Below are 12,706 nucleotides of genomic sequence, written 5' to 3' on the forward strand. Positions count from 1 at the left end.
TTTGTTTACGCTGCATTTGTTTAATGTTGCACAGGTGTGTTGCATTTGTTTCACCTTGCCTGCCTTAGGCACCTGATTCATCTAAAAAAAAATGCTGAACGGCCAATCACTAGGCAGGAGAAAGATAGACAGGGCTGGCAGGCAGAGAGGATAAATAGGAGGAATCTAAGCTCAGAGGAAGAACAGGAGGAAAGAGGGGAGGAGGAGAGAGCAGTAGAGATGCCTTGGGCCAGCCAGCAGACATGAGGAGCATTGAAAGTAAGACATACAAAAAGAAAGTAAAACGCCCTGAGGCAAAAAGTAGATGAAGAGAAACAGGTTAATTTCAGTTAAAAGATTAACCAGAAAAGAACTAAGGCTGAGCATTCAAAACTAATAAGTCTCCACAACATGATTTGGGAGCTGGTTGGTGGCCCAAAAGAAAAAGCCTGGAACAGAGGAAGAGGAAGAAGAATTTGCACCATTCAGAAGGATTACCCGAGCTGATGACAAACATACAGTCAATTACAGATGAGCAAATTAAATCAACAGTACATGGAAGCACAAATTGACAAAACGGGGATTCCAACTACTACATTCATATGCATTCTTACACATGGAGCAAAAGACAACGGTGTCTAAAAGGCCTTCCTATTCAAGCCAATCATGCCTTGTTGCCACTTTGGGCACTTCTGAGATTTATCTCCCTTTAGCACCCTTTGCACGCCCTTAGATTTATAGCTTTTTGTTTTGCACTTACTGTCTGCCAGTTGAGGGCACATGTATCTTTACAGACTGTAACAAGACCTTCTGTCATTTTCAGAATAGAAGGTAGGGTGACTTAACTTACCAGTGGTCTCACCACTCCCAAATAACCACAAATCACACAAAACCAACACAGTTTTTCAGAGAAAATTGTCCATCATTTTTTTTTCTGAACAGTAATTTAAACTCTATGGTAAAAAGCAAAACAAACAAAAAGAAATAAAAGAAGGGCTTGGTACCAATTGTCATTCTCTTCAGTTTAGGTAAACTATAGACATTCACTATGTATGGATAACGTGGTTTGCTAATTTAATTAATGACTTTTGTGTTTTTTTCTGAAATTCAAATTTTGAAGATGTTGAACCTCTCTACACATTTACCTTTCAAGCCTATAGTCCCAGCTACTGAAGAGGCTGAGGAAGGACTACTTCAGTTCAACAGTCTGAGCACAATCCACATGACAGTGAGACCATGTCTTTAAAACATATATGCAAACCTTTAACCCTAACCCTGAAAGGCAGAAGCAGGCCGATCTTTATGGGCTCTAGGTCAGTCTGGTTTACACAGCAAATTCTAGGCCCGCCAGGACTACATGGTGAGAGCCTATCTTGGAAAAAATGTGAAAGAAAAAAACCCGAATGATGTTTCAGTCCTGTAATCCAAGCACTCAAGAGACTGAGGCAGGAGGATTGCCATGATTTGAGGCCAACCTGGGGTACACAATGAGTTCCAAAACAGCCACCACTACAAAGAGAGACCATGTCAATGTAAACTGAAGTGTGCAGTGGGAAAGAGTTGATGAATGGGAAAATCACAGAATTCTATGTCCCCATACTTACGTACTATTGGTCAGAGTGTATACTGGTGCCATAGAAATCTTTGTGGGGGTTTCTCAAAACAACAACTAAAATTAAAAATAGAACTATCATGGAGGCTGGAGAGATGGCTCAGCAGTTTAGAGCACTGGCTGCACATCCAGAGGTCCTGAGCGGCTCACATGGTGGCTCACAGCAGTATGTAGTGAGATCTGGTGCCCTCTTCTGGCCTGCAGCATACATGCAGGCAGAGCAGTGATACATAATAAATAAATAAATCTTTAAAAAAAAAAATAGAGCTATCAGCTGGGTGGTGGTGGCACACGCCTTTAATCCCAGCACTCGGGAGGCAGAGGCAAGCGGATCTCTGTGAGTTCGAGACCAGCTAGTTCCAGGATATGCTCCAAAGCTACAGAGAAACCCTGTCTCAAAAAACAAAAAAACAAAAACAAAAACAACAACAAAAAAGAGCTATCATATGACTCAGCAATACTGCTCCTGGGCATATGCACACAAATGGCTCGATACCCAACCTCAGAGATACCTGCACATCTCTCTCTTTTTTTTCTGCTCTAGTTACAGTAGCAAGGACATGAAATCAGCAAAAAAAAGGAAAATTAAGGGGCTGGAGAGATGGCTCAGTGGTTAAGAGCATTGCCTGCTCTTCCAAAGGTCCCGAGTTCAATTCCCAGCAACCACATGGTGGCTCACAACCATCTGTAATGGGGTCCGGTGCCCTCTTCTGGCCTGCAGGTATACACACAGACAGAACATTATATACATAATAAATAATTATTAAAAAAGGAAAATTAAAATGTGATAAACATACACAATAGAATTTCCATTCCTAAAGAAAAATGACAGTTGTGCACTTGTACACACAAATAAAAATGAAAAATCATGGAAAATCAAAAGAACTGGAAAATACAGGAAGTGAGGCAACTCAAGCTGTACTGGCTAGTATTATGTCAACCGGGCACAAGCTAACATCCAGGAAGGTGAACGCGGGTAAGAAAATTACCCCCACCAGATTGAACTATGGACAAGACTATGACTCATTTCCTTGACTGATGAGTGATGTGGGAGGATCCAGCCCATGTGGGTGGTACCACCCCTAGGCTGGTAATCCTGAATGCTATTAATAAGAAATCAGGCTGAGCAAGTCACGAGGAGCAAGCCAATAAACAGTGCTCTTCCATGGCTTCTGCATCAGCTCCTGCCTCCAGGTTCTGCCTTGAGTTCCTTCCTGCCCTAACTTCCTCAGTGATGAACTACGATGTGGGAGTATAAGATGAAATGAACCCTTTTCCCCCCAAGTTGTTTGTTTTATTATGTTTTGCTTTTTGGTTTGGGGGTTTTATTTTGGGCAAGGGGGAGTGATAGTATTTCATACCAGAAATAAAAATTGTAACTAAGAACAGGTGTGGGAGCACACACCTTTCTTTAATCCCAGCACTCAGAAGGCAGAGGCAGGCAGATCTCTGAGTTCAAGGCCAGCCTGCAAAAAGGAAGGGGTTGGCAGAGAAAAGACCAAAATTAGTATTATGAAAATGCCATAATAAAACCAGTTTGTGCTAGGAATAAAATTTAAACACACACAAGCAGTGGTTGCGCACACCTTTAATCCCAGCACTTAGGAGGCAGAGGCAGGTGTACCTCTGTGAGTTCAAGGCCAGCCTGGTCTGCAAAGTGAGTTCCAAAACAGTCAGAGCTATGAAGAGAGACCCTGTCTCAAAACAAAACAAATGAACAAAAACCCTGAGGTACTAAGTTGGTAGACTGAGGCTTCACAGTAGAGTTCGGATGGCACAGTTCAATGTTAAAATGCATGTCCTAGAGCATGGACAGTTCTGATCCTGGCAGTCAAGACAAGGGCAACACTCATTTTCACTCTCTGATAGAGGTAACATGTTGGCCCTAAGCTCCAGGACACAGCTCTGGGATCCATGTGGAGGTTGGGAGTTCTGTGTTCTATGATGTAGTGATGACCTCAAGAAACTGCCACTAAGTTGAAGAAAACGGAACGGCTGCTAGAAGACCAGTTTAGGGCTAAGGGAGATATGGGGCTTCTCCAAGGCAAGCTGACCCATGCGTTAGTCTGCAGACACTGCAGCAGCAGCATCTGCCTTCAAAGTCCAGGGAGTCTGGTGATATTATTCTTGTTTATGGTTTGGCAGATCCGAAGATGGCGGCAGCTCAGGAAATGGCAACAGCTTCGGCCCTGGTACTCTGGAGACATAAGGATGCACAGCAAGGTAGGTGCCCACTGATGTGGAATGTATGAATAACTGCTGAAATGACACGTGAGGTCAAAACAGAGGGTCCATGTTATGGATGTGGTCCCAGGTGTGTGGTTATAAGCCACAGACTCATGACGGGATGGGTGTTCAGTGGCACGATGTGAAAGACTAGTCACAGACCCTGACATGAAGAGATGCTGACCTCTGAATGTGACGTCAACAATGGATGAAGAACAGGATAAGTGACCAGAGCTGAGGCAGGTGAGCCTGCACATAGAGCTAATGAATGTATGATACATCACATGTCTCTTGAGATGTCATACCTAATAGTATGCTCTATTCCCTAGGGACTACAGCTTCTGTACCATTTAGCCTTCCTTGATTGCCTGTGGAAGCAAAAGTCAGAGGAGGAGGAGGACTATGGGGAAGAGAAGGCGGAAGAATCATTCTCTCTGGATCCACTGAAACCATATTGTCCTTCCAAAGACACTCGCACAGGAAATGAACTCACTGCAGCTCCACCCCAGCCATCCTGTAGTTTTGAGGGCCTCCCAGAGGCCACAGAGTTACGAGAACAAGTACTCACGCAACCTTCAAGCCCTTCCAGATCCTTCCCTACCTTCCAGATCCTGACCAACCTACCTGTGAAGAACAAGATAGCTTCAGGAAATTCCCTACAGCAGAGAAAAAGCCAGCTCTTCTGGGGCCTTCCCTCGCTACACAGTGAGTCCTTGGAGACTATTTTCCTGAGCTCAGATGGCCCTTCTCCACTAAAGTTGTCTATTTGTCCTTCTGTCTTCTTCAACAAGGTTGCCTTCCTGCCTGTGTACAACTTGTTGCTTCCCTATTATCACTCCCCAACTTATTATCCTACCCCTGAAGCCCACACTATGAGAAATCTGGAAGGAACGGCAGCTGGTTCTCAACTAGTTCAATCTCCACCTTCCCCTCTTACCCCATCAGTATCCTCCACTATTAAGCCCTTGCCTATAGGTTGCAAGGGAATCATATCTGACACTGAGGCACACACACAGTGGTTTACACAGCAGAAAGAGGTTCCTTATGTCTCTGAGAATCAAGTCCTACACCCACAGCCTGAACACCAAAAATTCAGATCTTCCACATTCTTATATTCATCTGAGGCCTGGAGGGAAATGCCAGGGGACCCCAGCCTCCTTCAACACAATCCAGAATCACCTTCTGCCTCTCTGTTGTATCCTTCTAATCCTCAGGAAGTCCTAACTAGATTTGAGGCTCCATGGATAACCATGAAACAACATGAGCACCCAAAAGCCTCTGAATCTGCAATGCCAACTGCAAGCCCACACCCAACTTCCCTGACAGAATACCAGAGAACCAACCCTATAGGAGACCTGTCTGGATTGAAAGCTCTCTGGGAAACTACAGGGCAAAACAAGAACCCTCAGATCTGTAAGCGTCCAATCTCCGCCCCCTGCCAATTCACAGTACCCATGACAGAACCTCAAGGAACTGGCCCTCCAGGAACTCCCCCTGGATATGAAACTCAGTGGGAAATTATACAACATAAAGACAAGCCCCAAACTTCTGATCCCCTAATGCCAGTCTCCTGTCAACCACCAGGTTTTCTGTCAGATGCAGAAAATGTTAACCCCAAAGGAAGACGTCCTGCACCAAAGGACTTCTGGGGAAGCATGGGATATAGAGAGAGCCCACCTGTTTCCAGGTCTCCAGTGTCAGTCTCCTGCCCTCCTCTAAACACCCTGTCAGAACACCACAGGCCCCTAGAGCATCTGTCTGCATACAAGCCTCAACGGCAACACAGAGACAACTTGGGCAGTCTCTGGGCCTTTGAAACCCCAACTTTGAACTTCAACATGGGGTTCTATGAAGCCAGCCCTGCATGTCTCCCACTGGGATCTGAGGCTCCACTGAAGGGTAGACCTGGTACAGAAAATCTCTGTGTCTATGCAGACCTAGTTTCATCTCCTAGCCTTCCTTCTGCCTCTCTGCCAGACATTGCAATAATGGGTCAAAGAGTCTTTTTAGAGTCTAAAGTTTTACGGGAGACAAAGGGGCAGAGAAAGAATCTCTGGGTGTCTGACTCCCCAAGTCCTGCCCACATACCTCTAGCCCCCTTTATAGAACCACAAAGAATCAATACTGTGGATGGCTTCCCTAGATCAGAAGCTACATGGAAAGATCCTGAGCATACAAGAAAATGTTTGTCCTCTGAGCCTTCATATCTGAACCTCAACCCAACCCCAGTTCTTGTACAGTCACCCCTCAGAGTTAGCCCCGTAGAGAATCTATTTAAATCTGAAGTGTGTTGTGGGGAGACTCAAAGAAAAAATAACTTCTTGGCCTCTGAGCATCTAGCTCAAAGCTTATCCCAATACCTGCTTGGAGCCAGCTCCTCAGGAGTCCAATCTGAGCCTGCTGGAGGGTACATGAAGCAGAACGAAAACTGTTGTGTTTCTGCATCCTCAGTTTGGGAATCCAGTCCACCTCCACACTCTGTTTTGAGGTCTCACACAAGCGAGCTTTCTGGAGATCCGTGCAACTATAAGCCTATGGAGTCAGCAGGAGAGCAGAGAAAGGACTCCTGGGCCACTGAGCTACCAGACCCCAGTTTTCTCTCTGCTTGCCCCAACACTGAGTTTATATGTAGAAATGTACAAGAAAGACAGGCCTTCCAGGCCCCCAGTCCTCCAGTAGTAAATCCTCTGCAACCAACATCCTGGACTCCCATTCTAGCTAAAGCCCTAAAGTCTGAGTCTATCCAGCCTGGCCTACAGAAGGAAAAGATGTCCTCAGAAGCCAAGGCGAAGGCCCCATCTTCCCAGGGTGGGGCTGTCTCAGGGGTGTGTGACCACCCTGTGAGCCATGCCTGGCAATGGAGTAGAGAATTAAAGCTCAGACTAAAGAAACTACAGCAGAGCCCCACTTTCAAACCCCCAGACCCACATCGCCCACTTTGCAGCTCCCCAGCTCTTAACTCAACTCCAGAATCTTGGGGACTCTCCTCTTGTCCTCAACATCAGACTCATCCTCTCAGTCTGCACCCCTGCTCTTCAAGTAGCGGTCCCCCAAAAGTTCAAAGGACAGAACCTCAGCCTGTCCAGGCCCCTCACTGCCCTCACTCCTCTTCTAGCAGAGCAGAACAAGAGTCTCAGAAAAACAAGAGGATAAAATGGAAGGTAAGGGTCCAGACTCCATCCCCAGGGAATGTTCACATGAAGGCTAATGAAAACTGCTCAGGAATGGGGGAGCCCTCAAATATAGTGGTTCTGGTCTCTAGCAAGAGACAGGACAAGACTTCAGTACTACTTTCAGCCCAAAAGAAAGGGAGCCCCAGAAAAGTCAAAGCAGAGAAACGTGGAGGGACTGCAAGATTGGGATCCTCCCCTGTCAAAAGAAAAAACCCTGCCCGGGCCAGCAGACCAACAGAGGCCCCTAGACACAGATTTCCTACAAAGTCTCAGTTTCAGTGTTCTCCACACACTGTTCTTGCTCAGCAGCTTCTCCCAAATGCGGCTGGTCCCCAGGATCAACAAAGGGCAGGCCTGGTAGCTGGTGATACCCAGAATCCTCGCCGTCGTAAGCACTGTCCTTGGACCCCCAAGGGGAAGCAGCTCCCATCCTCCACACCCCATAGTCCCCCTACCAGAGGTTTTCAAAGGTTGTTAGCTAAATTTCTAGGTGTCCGTAGACCCTTGCCAACTAAATCATCAGTAAAGTATGATAGTACTGGGACCCAATATTCTACAGTGTGAACCAAACCAGGTGTGGGTATGAAATAGAGACAAACAGAGAAAATCCTAATAAAGTAGTTCAACTAGACAAATCCCATTTATGTCTTCTTTAATGTCTAGGTTACTAAAGATGTCAGTTCCCTATTCTTCTAGAGCCGATATAGCCCCTATTGATTAGGTTCTAGAACAGTGGTTTTCAACCTGAGGGGTTAAGCAGTCCTTTCACAGGGGTCACCTAAGACTATTAAAAAAACAGATATTTACATTATGATTCCTAACAGTAGTAATTTTGGTTGGGGGTACCAGAGAACACAAAGAACTGTATTAAAAGGTCACAGCATTGGGAAGGTTAAGAACCACTGCTCTAGAGAAAAGATAAAGAGTTCTACATCTTTAACTTTCTTTTCCAGGCTTTTAGGAGTCCACATGTCTCTATTCTCTAGAGTAAAGCTGCAAGGCCAGAGGAACAGAGTCTGGTGCTGTTCTTGAGAGAAAAACACTTCATACCAAATGAAAGAAAAATGCATAAGAACCAATGATATAAGCAACTGTTGTTCATATTATAGTCCTTCTCTTCATCTACTTGACCTATAAATTCTGTTGTTTTGAGACAGGGTCTTACTATAGCCCAGATTAGTCTGAACTTAATATCCTCTTCCCTCAACTTCCCAAATTCAGGGACTCCAGATGTGTCCACCATGTTTATTTAGCTTCTACATCTTTCTAATCACTCCTCCTCATCTTCACATCTCTTCACTCCCTTCTCTCTCCTTCAATCAGCTAATTTGACTCCAAGGCCACATAAAACAGTGTCTTCACATTTTGGACCTGTTTTGAGACTTGTAATTTGTCTTTTTGTTTTTATTTGCTGTTTACTTTGTTTCCTAGAGATTCAATTTAGGGCCTTGCAGTGTTCAGCAAGTGCCCTACCACTTGCTAAATCCCCAACCCATTCTCACATCTTTAGTAATTGCCAATTTACAGCTTTACAGCTTTTATCCATTTTCTTGGTGCACTGTTGGTTGGGTAGGGTACTAGCTTTCTCTTGTTGATGTAACAATTCAGACAAAACACGTTTGCCAAAAGTCTAACACATCTCACACTGCTATATTAAGGGATTGGCAGAGAAGCAACTCCTTTCTGCCTTGCCTTTTCCCAGAGATGCTCATGAACTTTGGCTATTAACTCCTTTTCTTCATTTCCATAGTTATTAAACGCAAATGAAATAGTCCAAAAAAAGGAATATCTCAAAAAGATTTTTTTTTAATGCCACGTGTGGGCTAGAAGAGTAGCACATACCTACTATAATCCCCCAATAGTATAGAGGAAGAGTCAAGGAAGAGAAGTTCAAGGTCAGCCTGGGCTATGAAATGGGATACTACGTCAATAAACTAATTATTAAAAGGAAATTAATCAAAATAAATACATTTGGGGATATGGTACAGCTTAGTTATAGGACATTCATTTAGCATGGTCAAGAAAAACAAATACTACATGAAGAGACACATTTATACACCAACATAGACAATACAGAAAGCTGATTTCTGGCCACTGGAGATACTGTTTTTGCTAGGCATGATAGTATATACCTATAATCCTAGCACTTGTACAGCTGAGGCAAGAGGATCATCCCAAATTGGAAGTCAGCCTGAGGTAAAGTGAGACCTTGCCTCAATAACTTTTTGCTTTTATTTTTCTAAATTTCTATAATGCACATCACCACTTCTTTTGGGGCAGGGTTGATTTGAGACAGGATTTTTCTGTGAAACAGCCGTCGAACTTGCTCTGCCGACCAGGTTGACCTCAAACTCAAGAGATCCGCCTGCCTCTGCTGCTGGTAATAAAGGTGTACCACCACACCTGCCTCACATTACTTCTATGAAGGTTAAAGAGTAAATTATGGGAAGGAGATGGAAATTTTTAAATATAAAAAAAATAAACCATGAGAAAAAAAAAGAGTAAATTATAAAACTATATATTGCAGTGCTTATCTCTAAGCCCAGCACTTGAAAGAATGACAAAAAGAAAACCAAGGTTGAGGCCACTTTGGCCTCAAACCCAACCCCCAAGGGTAAATTTAAATTATATGTGCAGAACAATGAGTATATGAATGACAACACTGTGCTGTATCATAGAGTTGGATGATTGGGATTTTCTTAAAGGTAAAGGGCTGGATATGATGGCACATACTTTTAATCCTAGCACTAAAGAGATAGAGACAGGCAGATCTCTTAGAGTTCAAGACAAACATGATCCACAGAGTTCCAGGCCAGACGGCCCACATAATGAGACCCTCTCAAAAAAAGGTAGGAGAGCAGAGGGGACTGGTGAAATGGCTCAGTGGATCGTGTTTGTCACCAAGACTGACAACCAGTTGATTTCTAGGATTCCATGGATGAGAAAATTTGACTCCTGAAATTTGTCTGACCTCCATCTGCACTTATCACTTTGCTTGTCTGTCTCTCAGGGCCAGAGAGATGACTCAGTTGTGAGCAGTGGGGGCTCTTCCAGAGGACCTGTTTCTCAGCACTGACCTGGAAGTTCACAATCATCTGTGGTTCCAGTTCTAAGGGATGACACTCTCTTATGATCTCTGATGCTATTGGGCACACAGGTGGTGCAGATATAAACACTTGCCCACACAAATAATTTTTAAAAATAGATTTTAAATGCAAAAAATAAGGAAAAGGGGATAAAAAGTAAGTTGTCTTTTTTGTGCGATACTGAGGATCAAACCCATGCATAGGCAAGGCAATCTACACCCCTAGCTCAAAAGTGAATTAATATTAAATCTTGCAATATTACATACCACCTTAATTTCCCACATTTTTTAGCAAAAAATGCACTGTGGGGATCAAGTATTTTAGGTGATTCCTGACCTCTCCAAACTCAGATTCCTTTCTTTGAATGCCTAACCTCACACTGCTTATGCACACCCTGTGACTTAACTCAAATGTTATCCTTCACTTCACCAGTCTCTGAGATTCTTATTTTAGCATGGTTTCCCTCCTTGCTTTCAGTCCTTGAGCCTTTGTTGATGCCCCATTTCTCCGAAGTCCAAATTTCAGGGCTTGGAGGTTAAGAGCTTCCTGCTCTTCCAGAAGACCCAATTCAGTCGCAGAACTTCAATAGACAGTTGGCAAACCACCTGTAACTCCAGCTCCAGGAAACCCAACATTCTTCTGGCCTGAGGTAGCACACAACGCATAAACCAATACTCGTATAACTGAGAAACAGGCTGCCGGTAACAGAAGAGTACTTACTTACCTAGGATGCACAAGGCTCTAGGTTCAATCCCTGACCACCACTACAACAAAATTAGTCATTAGCTAGGAGAGGTGGTACAGGCCTTTGATGCAAACAACAGCCTGGTCTACCTAGTGAGTTCCAAGACACTCAGGGCTACAGTGATATCCTGTCTCAAAAACGTTCATTTGACATTAAGTTTGTGGCACTGTACATCCATTAGACTTTCTTAAGGGCAAATTCTGAGTTATCTTGGACCCAAATAGGTCTTTGGATGTTATTTATAATCTTACCTTTGCTATGTTGGTTCTCTATAATGCAGTTTATGCCATTCTTTTTAGATAATTACATTATTTCCTCCTTCCCTATCCTCCCTCCAAAACTTTCCACATGCCTTTCCATGCTTTCAAATTCATGGCCTCTTTTTCTGTTGTTACATGTAATGTTATGCCATATTTTTGACCTGAAGAATCTTGTCCTCTAATCATAGCACATCCTTCTTACACAAGTACCCTATAGTTCAGAGGGCATTTTCAAACATTTTAGCTAAGAAAGTGGAGGTCCAACTGTCAACCCCAGTATGACAAGTAATCATCCTAATGCACCTTCCAGTAACTTAACCTGTATTCCTATGCCCTGGGGGAAATGATCCATGTCTTGCTATGATTATAACTTGATCAAAAAGTCCCCAAAGTCGGACTGGAGAGATGGCTCAGAGGTTAAGAGCACTGACTGCTTCCAGAGGTCCTGAGTTCAATTCCCAGCAACCACATGGTGGCTCACAACCATCTGTAATGATATCTGGTGCCCTCTTCTGGATACACGCAAGCAGAACACTGTATATGTAATAAACCTTTAAAAAAAAAAGTCCCCAAGTCTATCACCAAGTGGGCTCATCTCTGGTCCTTCATGAAAATGGAAGGACCATTTTTCATTCAACCCATGAAAATGGGTTGCCAACATGCAAGGAAGACGGTGACACGGTGCAAAGTGGGTAGAAAAACTGCAGACCACATAATCAGGAAAGCCCAAATAGCAAGGGGAATAAAAGCTAAGTGGTGGGTGGAGACACTGATTCAAATCCTAACAGCAAAATCTATTGACTGAACATGTCTAGAGATGTTCCAGTCTGTAATCAGACAATCTAAGTTATCTTATGAGATATATAGATATATAGATATCTAAGTTATCTTATGTCCTTGTAGTTTGCCCATACAGACTAGAACTTTTTCTTACTGTAGATTTTGTGATGACCTATTCTGCTTAGTGGATTACTAACTTTTCAGTTATTACACTCTTGGGGCAAGGTTATCATGGCACTGACTTCAGAAACAGTAGTCATAACTATGGTATATTCTTGAATGACCAAATTAGAGAGCTGGGGGTACAGTTCAGTGGAACAATGCTTAGCTGGGATGCACAAACCTCCACTATTTTAAGAAATGTATGTCTATGTAGAACACGTGCAAGTACAAGGATCTGGAGTCCTCTGCAGAGTATGACCTCTTAATGGTTGAGTACTCTCTTCTGCCTAGAACCTTTTCTTCTTGAGACAGAGCTTTGGCTGTCCTAGAACATACTATGTAGACCAGGTTGACCTCAGACTCAGAGATCTGTCTGCCCCTGCATGCATTCTGAGTGAACCACCATGTCCAACCCCTCCAAAACTTTTTTTTTTTTTTTTTTTGGTTTTTTGAGACAGGGTTTCTCTGCAGCTTTTTTTAGCCTGTCCTGGACCTAGCTCTTGTAGACCAGGATGGCCTCGAACTCACAGAGATCCACCTGCCTCTGCCTCCCGAGTACTGGGATTATAGACCACCGCCCAGCTACTTTTTTTTTTTTTTGGCAAATCTAGTAAGAGTACCCTAACCTAATCCTTCAGGATAAAGGGTTCTACAAACCTGGTTTTCTCTATCAAATACAGGTA

The 12,706-nt window shown here is 43.6% G+C and overlaps 1 protein-coding gene across 1 annotated transcript; it reads left to right on the forward strand.

Annotated features, from left to right (window-relative positions):
• The first annotated feature begins 3,592 nt into the window (after positions 1–3,592).
• Positions 3,593–7,554, forward strand: C11H9orf131 (chromosome 11 C9orf131 homolog). The gene is made up of 2 exons (XM_042055954.1): positions 3,593–3,814; positions 4,147–7,554. The coding sequence occupies exons 1-2, from the start codon at positions 3,620–3,622 to the stop codon at positions 7,552–7,554; spliced, it is 3,603 nt and encodes a 1,200-aa protein (XP_041911888.1). The 5' UTR covers positions 3,593–3,619.
• The last annotated feature ends 5,152 nt before the right edge of the window (positions 7,555–12,706 follow it).

This window comes from Arvicola amphibius, chromosome 11, assembly GCF_903992535.2.
Source record: "Arvicola amphibius chromosome 11, mArvAmp1.2, whole genome shotgun sequence".
NCBI lineage: Eukaryota > Metazoa > Chordata > Mammalia > Rodentia > Cricetidae > Arvicola > Arvicola amphibius.

Coding starts and splice junctions, on each gene's coding strand:
- C11H9orf131 (XM_042055954.1), top strand. CDS start 3,620: ATGGGGCTTCTCCAAGGCAAGCTGACCCATGCGTTAGTCTGCAGACAC. Junction 3,815..4,146: donor ACATAAGGATGCACAGCAAG/GTAGGTGCCCAC, acceptor TCTATTCCCTAG/GGACTACAGCTTCTGTACCA.